The sequence below is a fragment of the Centrocercus urophasianus genome, unplaced genomic scaffold (genome assembly GCF_019232065.1).
Source record: "Centrocercus urophasianus isolate 14NV4802_14NV808 unplaced genomic scaffold, USGS_Curo_1.0 seq_1007, whole genome shotgun sequence".
In the NCBI taxonomy this organism is placed as follows: Eukaryota; Metazoa; Chordata; class Aves; order Galliformes; family Phasianidae; genus Centrocercus; species Centrocercus urophasianus.
The window spans coordinates 1-6642 of record NW_024884151.1 but is presented as its reverse complement, the minus strand read 5'-3'; the positions used below and the strand labels follow the sequence as shown (position 1 = coordinate 6642).

At 59.1% G+C, this 6642-nt stretch overlaps 1 protein-coding gene across 1 annotated transcript; it reads right to left on the bottom strand.

The window, feature by feature from the left end:
- Positions 1 to 781: 781 nt before the first annotated feature.
- On the bottom strand, positions 782 to 2094 carry MEX3A (mex-3 RNA binding family member A). The gene is made up of 2 exons (XM_042830918.1): positions 1938 to 2094; positions 782 to 1890 (listed from the first exon to the last, which is right to left on the bottom strand). The coding sequence occupies exons 1-2, from the start codon at positions 2092 to 2094 to the stop codon at positions 785 to 787; spliced, it is 1263 nt and encodes a 420-aa protein (XP_042686852.1). The 3' UTR covers positions 782 to 784.
- Between the last annotated feature and the right edge of the window lie 4548 nt (positions 2095 to 6642).

The window sequence follows — 6642 nt, the reverse complement described above, 5'->3', positions numbered from 1 at the left end:
AAAAAAAAAAAAGAAAAAAAGGAAAACGATCAAAGTTCTCTTTAGCTGCTGCGGTTTTGTGTTTTTTTTGTTTTAAATCTTTGAGGTAATACAGTTGTGCCCTCGTTCCAACAGGTTCCCAGAGGTCGGTGGTTTCTTTTTTTTTTTTTTTAAATATTATTATTATTATTATTATTATTCTGTTTTTCTTTGTCTTTTTTTTTCCTTTTTCTCTTCCAATCTCCGACGGCCGTTCCCATCTCACCTCATCTCAACTCATCTCATCTCCCTCTCCGTTTCTGAGCCCCGCTGCAGCTGAGGCCCTCAGGGGTGGCGCAGGGAGGCAGCGGGGCTTCGAGGGGCCGGCGGGGACCCCCCCCATCCTCCATCATCCAGCGCCGAGGAACCTCAGCGCCACCCCAGGGCAGCGGCCGCAGCGCTGTGCTGCGAGGTGTGGCTGCGCGCCCCCAGCCTCGTCCTCGGAGGAGGCGCTGCAGGTGGAGCCTCCTCTGCCCCCCGGCTCCCGGCTTCGCGCTTCGCTCCCTGCTTCACCCGCTTCTCTTTTTCCTTTAGCTTTTTTTTCTTTGTAAAAAATAACCTACGTCGCTCGTAAAATAATTTTCTTTTTTTTTTTTTTCTTCTTACTTCTCCTTTAAATTAATTTATCCTTTCCTTCGTTTGTTCTTCAGGTCTCATTATTATTATTATTATTATTATTAATTATTATTACCTTCGTTTCTCTCTCCTGGCCCCCCCCCCCCCGCCCCCCCCCCGCGCTCCCACCCCCCGCCCTGGCTCTGTCTCTTTAGGAAAATATTCTAATGGCCTGAGTGGCTGCAGCGTGGCACACCGGGCACTCGGGGTCAGTCCTCTCGCAGATCCTCACGGCGCACTCCATGCAGAAGAGGTTATGGCCGCACGGCACCAGCGCCGCCGTCACTTCGCTCTCGAAACACACCATGCACTCGCGGCTGCTGGAGACGGACGTCCGGGCAGCGGCGGTGCTCCCCAGTTTGGAAAAGCCCTGGAGCGGCTCCCCCTGGGACCGCCGAGGGAGAGCGGAGAGGTTGGGCTCCTGGATGGAGGAGGACGGCGAGCGGTGGGAGTTGGGGTGGATGGCGCCGGTGCTGCTGGAGCGCTGCTGCTTGGAGAAGAGCACCGAGACCGGGTTGGCGTTCTCCTGCCCGGCCCACATCGGGGCGCCCGACTCCGGCACGCCGTAGTACAGATCTTGCTTGTTGACGCCGTAGTTGGGGAAGAGGTAACCGTAATTGAAGTCGTTTTGGTCGTTCAGCCGCGGCGTCTCGTAGACCGGATCCACCGCGCAGTCCCCGATGCAGCCCAGGCTGTTCTGCCGGAAGGTGGAGAGCGGCTTGCAGCCCGGCGCCGGCGTGTGCACCCGCCAGGCCTCCGAGTAGCGGTTCTCCATGCTGGAGTCGGGGCTGCTGGACAGGAAGTCGTTCTCGTTGTTGTACTCCAAGATTTTGCCCGTCCTCACGGCGATGTGGGTCTCGATCTCCTCCCGCGCGCGCTCCACGTTGCCCGGCGCGCCGGTGATCTCGAAGACGGGATCTCGGTCCCGGCTGGGCGTGATGATGTAGGTGTTGGTTTGCTGCTGGATCCTCTTGATGGTGGCTCCTTTCGGGCCCACCACCAACCCCACCACGCGGTAGGGGACGCGAACCCGGATGGTGACCTGGCCCGGCAGGGTGGGCGCGCTGCCGAAGGTGGTGCCGGCCTTGTTGCGCGACGCTCGGATCATGGAGAAGTGCTCGGCCGCCGAGATGATCTCCCTCCGTGCCATGGCCACGTCCTCGCGCCGCCCCGTCACCATGAACACCGGCTCCTCGCCCCGCACCGGCGTCTTGATGTACGTGTTGGTCTTGGCCCGCAGAGCTTTGATCTTGCAGCCTTGGAGGAGAGAGGAAAAGAGAAAAGAAGGGTCAGGAAGGCCGCACCACCGCCAGCCCTCCACCACGGGAAATCAGCGTCAAGCAGCCACGACTGAGGGGCACGGAGCACGGCGGAGAGGTTTCGGTCCCCCCAACGCCGATGGGTGACTGCCGGCAGCGAAACCCGCAGACAAATGTCGGAGGGAGGTTTTCCCATCGCCATCCCCACGGTCACCAGAAGGCGCTGCCATTTTGTGCATCCCACTCCATCAAACCACACAAAACCCCACTGCTCACTGCATCCCACCCCACCAAACCATACAAACCCCACTGCTCACTGCATCCCACCCCACCAAACCACACAAAACCCCACTGCTCACTGCATCCCACCCCATCAAACCACACAAAACCCCACTGCTCACTGCATCCCACTCCACCAAACCATACAAAACCCCACTGCTCACTGCATCCCACCCCACCAAACCATACAAACCCCACTGCTCACTGCATCCCACCCCACCAGACCCCACTGCTCGCTGAACCCCTATGGCAGCTGCTGGGGATGGAGGCTGTCCCCCCGCCTCCCCTCCCCATCACGGTGGCCCAGGCCTTCCTCCAAGGCCGCTCACCATGTTGTCCACTTGTGACACCAGTGCTGAGCCCCTGAGCCCACCAGCACTGTTCCCGCAGCTCCTGAAGCCCTGAAAACGTCCTTCTGCTCCCCCACACAGGGCTGTGCAGTGTGCTACGGCGCTTTCTCCAAGGGCTGAGACGCAGCGGTGTGGCTCGTTCCTACACAACAGGTTCCTGTAAGACTACCAGTTCCTGCACAGCTCTGGGTTCCACACAGCTCTGGGTTCCACACAGCTCTGGGTTCCCACACAGCTGACTCTCGGTTCAGACCCAACTACTGGCTCCTGAGTGACAGCCAGTCTCTACATGACTACCAGTCCCTACACAAACCCCAGTTCCTACACAACCTCTGGTCCCTAAACGACTATCGGTTCCTACACGGCTGCCAGTCCCTGCACAACTACTTGTTCCTACACAACTACTGGTTCCTGAGCGACAACCAGACCCTCTGGCTTATGGGCACGGTAGGGATGGGTCGGGTTGGGCTTTAAGATCTCAGAGCTCTTCTCCAACCTGAATGATTCCATGATTCTTTGGCCATGGGCACATGAAGGACTGGTTGGGTTGGACTTGGCGATCTTGGACATCTTCTCCAACCTGAGCAATTCTCTGGTTCTCCTCTGCCCAGAAGAAGCCCATCTCTCTCTCCTCACTCACCCGACACCGTGCTGCCACCACACTTCTACCACTAAAGATCCACCAACGACGATTCTAGAACCAAGAAAATCGGATTCCTCGCGCGGTGCGCCATGGTGAGCTCACACAGCCCAGTGCGACCCAGACCCCAACTGACAGCACCGCCTCTCCCCGATGTCCGGGGCTGACGCTCGCTCAGCGTTCATCTCCTGGTGCACAATTTGTGCCGTTGCGCAGGAACACAAGAAGACTCAACCACAAAGAAATCCTCTGGGGGTAAAATCAGAACCCCACAGCCGTCACAGCGGCAGGAATCGCGCCCCACACCGGGCACAGCCCAGAGCTCCGGCCGCACGGCGCACAGCCCCACGGCTGCCGTCGCACGCACGACACCGCGCCGATGCAGGAGGGCATTGCGACGACGGCTCTCCGCTCCAAAACGCCTTTTGCAGCTTTGGCACAGGTGGGGAAGGCGCGATGCACAAATCCCAGCCCTGCTGCAGAGTCGCAGCACAGCTTTCAACTCCTGGCAGTTATTTGCACGCGCTGAGCGCTCGCTCCTTTGCTGTACGATGGAGAGGACGGCCCTGAGCTGCGCCAAAACCCGAATACTGAACGCGGTGACACTGCTGCACCCAGCGCAGCTCCGGGGCGCTGATCTCACACTCCGGGGGTTGGAAATGTGGGATTTGGTGCAGAGAAAGAGCAAAGCCCAAAGCCCAACCCCACGCTGCCGATGCGTCGCTCCACACTGAGCTCACACCCCACATCCATCGGCGCTGTTTTCTTTGGGAAAGTTTTGCAGCAGCTGCTTTGGAGCGGCAGACGTGTTCAAAATGCAGACCGGTTGCCTGCAGGTTCTGCTGCTGGGACTCGGGAAACTCCAGCAAAGAGCAGCGCTGGGCGTTGACACAGCTGTGCGATGAGAGCAAAACCACGGAGGAACGGCTCCAAGGGAGCAGCAAAATGGGATGGGACCAAGTGTGGCCATCGCAGCCCCCATGCAGGACGTGGGGCCACGCGTCAGCCCCACGGCTGCAATGCTGGATCCAAGGATGGAGATGCATCTCAGGAAGACGATCCCAAAGCCCAACCCAATCCCGACCCCGCGCAGCCGACGCGTCGCTCCACGCTGAGCTCACACCCCAAATCCATCTGCGCTGTTTTCTTGAGGAAAGTTTTGCAGCAGCTGCTGCGGACCGGCGGTGACCTGCAGCACCGCGCTGCTGGGAGTCGGGAAACTCCAGCAGAGAACAGCACACAGCAGGCACAGCACAGCGTGCGATGCAAACACCGAAAGGCTCCCCTGGGGGAACAAACGGTTTGGGGTCTGCAGTCCCCAGGTAGGGGATGCACATCAGCCCCGCAGCTGCAGTGCCGGCTCTGAGGATGGAGATCCGCCTTAGGGAGATGAACCGAATGCCACCACTTCCCCCCAGGGTCGCACCGAAGCACTGCGTGGGGAGAGAAGGGGAGATCACCGCGCTGGGGGTGACCCCCGTTGGCTGTCCCCAGGGTGGAGGGTTTGCACGAATCCCTCTTCTGAGGGCTGCAGGTACTGTCAAGGTTGGTTTTTAACGCTGTGGGACAACGCCGTGTTGGGGGGAGAGAGCAGCACCAAGGGGAACAGTTGTGGAGGTGACACTGAGAGTCCGAGCGGTGACAAAGGATGGGGGTTCCGAGCTGGGGACAGATGGGGAACGGTAGGAACACATGTGAGCGAGGGCGACTCAGAGCCTGAGATGGGGGGAAGGATGGGGGAATGGTGGCAGGAATGAGGGAGAGGGGAGCCAGAGCAAATGGGGGAGGACGGGGGTGCGGGGGGCAACGGGGGACCCCAAAAAAGGAATGAGAGGGAGAGAGCATGGCGAGAGGAGAGAGGGAAGATGGAGCGGCGGACAAAAGGACGCGTGGTGCAGCGGTGGTGTGAGGAGGGGGGGAGGAGGAGGAGGAGGAGGAGGAGGGAGGGTCTGCGCGGCCCTGCAGACAGGAAAGGCGGCTTTGTGCAGGCAGACAGATGGGGATCCTGCGCCGTGCTGTGCAGGACAATCAGTGACCCCGTGGGGATGGGGAGCAGCGCGGTGCTCCGGCACAGCCACAGCGGGGTGGGCAACGCACTGCCCAACTTCCAGAGCGCTGCGCTCATCTCCACTCACCCTGATCTGATTCACACACCCCAATCTGATCCACACACCCCAATCTGATCCACCCTCCCTCACCTGATCCACCTTTCCCAATCTGATCCACCCTCCCTGATCTGATCCACTCGCCCCAATCTGATCCACACACCCCAATCTGATCCACCCACCCCAATCTGATCCACCATTCCCGATCTGATCCACCTTTCCCAATCTGATCCACCCTCCCTGATCTGATCCACTCGCCCCAATCTGATCCACCCACCCAATTCTGATCCACTGCTCCGCATCGCAGCCCCCATCATGAAACCCCAGGAGCTGAGCCCCCCCCCTCCCCCAGCAGCCCCATCCCCAGCAGAGCAGGCGAGGGTCCTTTATGGCGCTGCATCAAAATGAAATCTGCCCCCCCCTCCCACCTCCCCGCTTCCCTCCACGTATGTTTGTGTTTTTCCCCATCTCCATGCGGAGCTGAAGCCCCCACAGCGGTTTTGCTCGGGGTCGCAGCGCGCGGCACAAAAACGCGAAGCAAAGCGGAGCAGAGTGCAGTTTCCACTGCCAAGATCCTTTCCTTCTGCCACAGCACTGATCCCAAACCGGTTCGCGTTTCGTGTGATTTCTTTCTCTTTTTTTTGACTTTGGCCAACGGGCTCCAAGTGAATGCGTTTGTCCAGCTCCCATAGAGATCCACAAACACTCAAAGCAGAGGCAAACCTGAAACACCCAACTGGGACCAGGGCCTGAACAGCACTGGTAACAAAGAAATGCAGGAACCTGGTCCAGAAATGGACAAATCCTATCTAAAAATGCCCTAGAAATCAGAAATTTGGACTAGAAACAACTCAGTCTGGTCTGGAAATGACTAAATCTGTCATTGAAATGGATAAACCTTGTCTCCAAATGACCAAACCTGTCTGGAGGTGGATGAATCTGGTGCAGGCATCGCCCAGGTGTGACGGCCCCTCCGGCTCCCGTCCAAATGCGAAGGTCCTGGGAAACCGGGAAAGGGGGGACGGGGCTCTGGGACATGGCGCCAAAATGCCCTGCGCGAGCAGCGACAAAATCCGCCCGAGGTAAAGGAAGGGTTGAGGAGCCCCTCTGCCTTGTGGGGCGACGCGGCTGTGGGACGCGGCCCATCCGCCTTCGGCTCTGCGCAGACTCATCCCAAACCGTTCCAAGCTCAGAGCACCGCAAAGCCACCGGGATTCCACAGCACCTCATTGACCACAAGGTGTGGGGAAAGGCCCCGAGCACAGCCTGAGCGCCAATGTGAGCAGGGGGAACGGGCAGAGCCAGCGGGACGGAGCCAGAGGGATGTGAAGAGCTGTGGGAAATGGGAACTAAGAACAGCAATGGGAAATGGGAAC

Coding starts and splice junctions, on each gene's coding strand:
- MEX3A (XM_042830918.1), bottom strand. CDS start 2,094: ATGGCGATGGGAAAACCTCCCTCCGACATTTGTCTGCGGGTTTCGCTG. Junction 1,891..1,937: donor GTGGTGGAGGGCTGGCGGTG/GTGCGGCCTTCC, acceptor CTCTCCTCCAAG/GCTGCAAGATCAAAGCTCTG.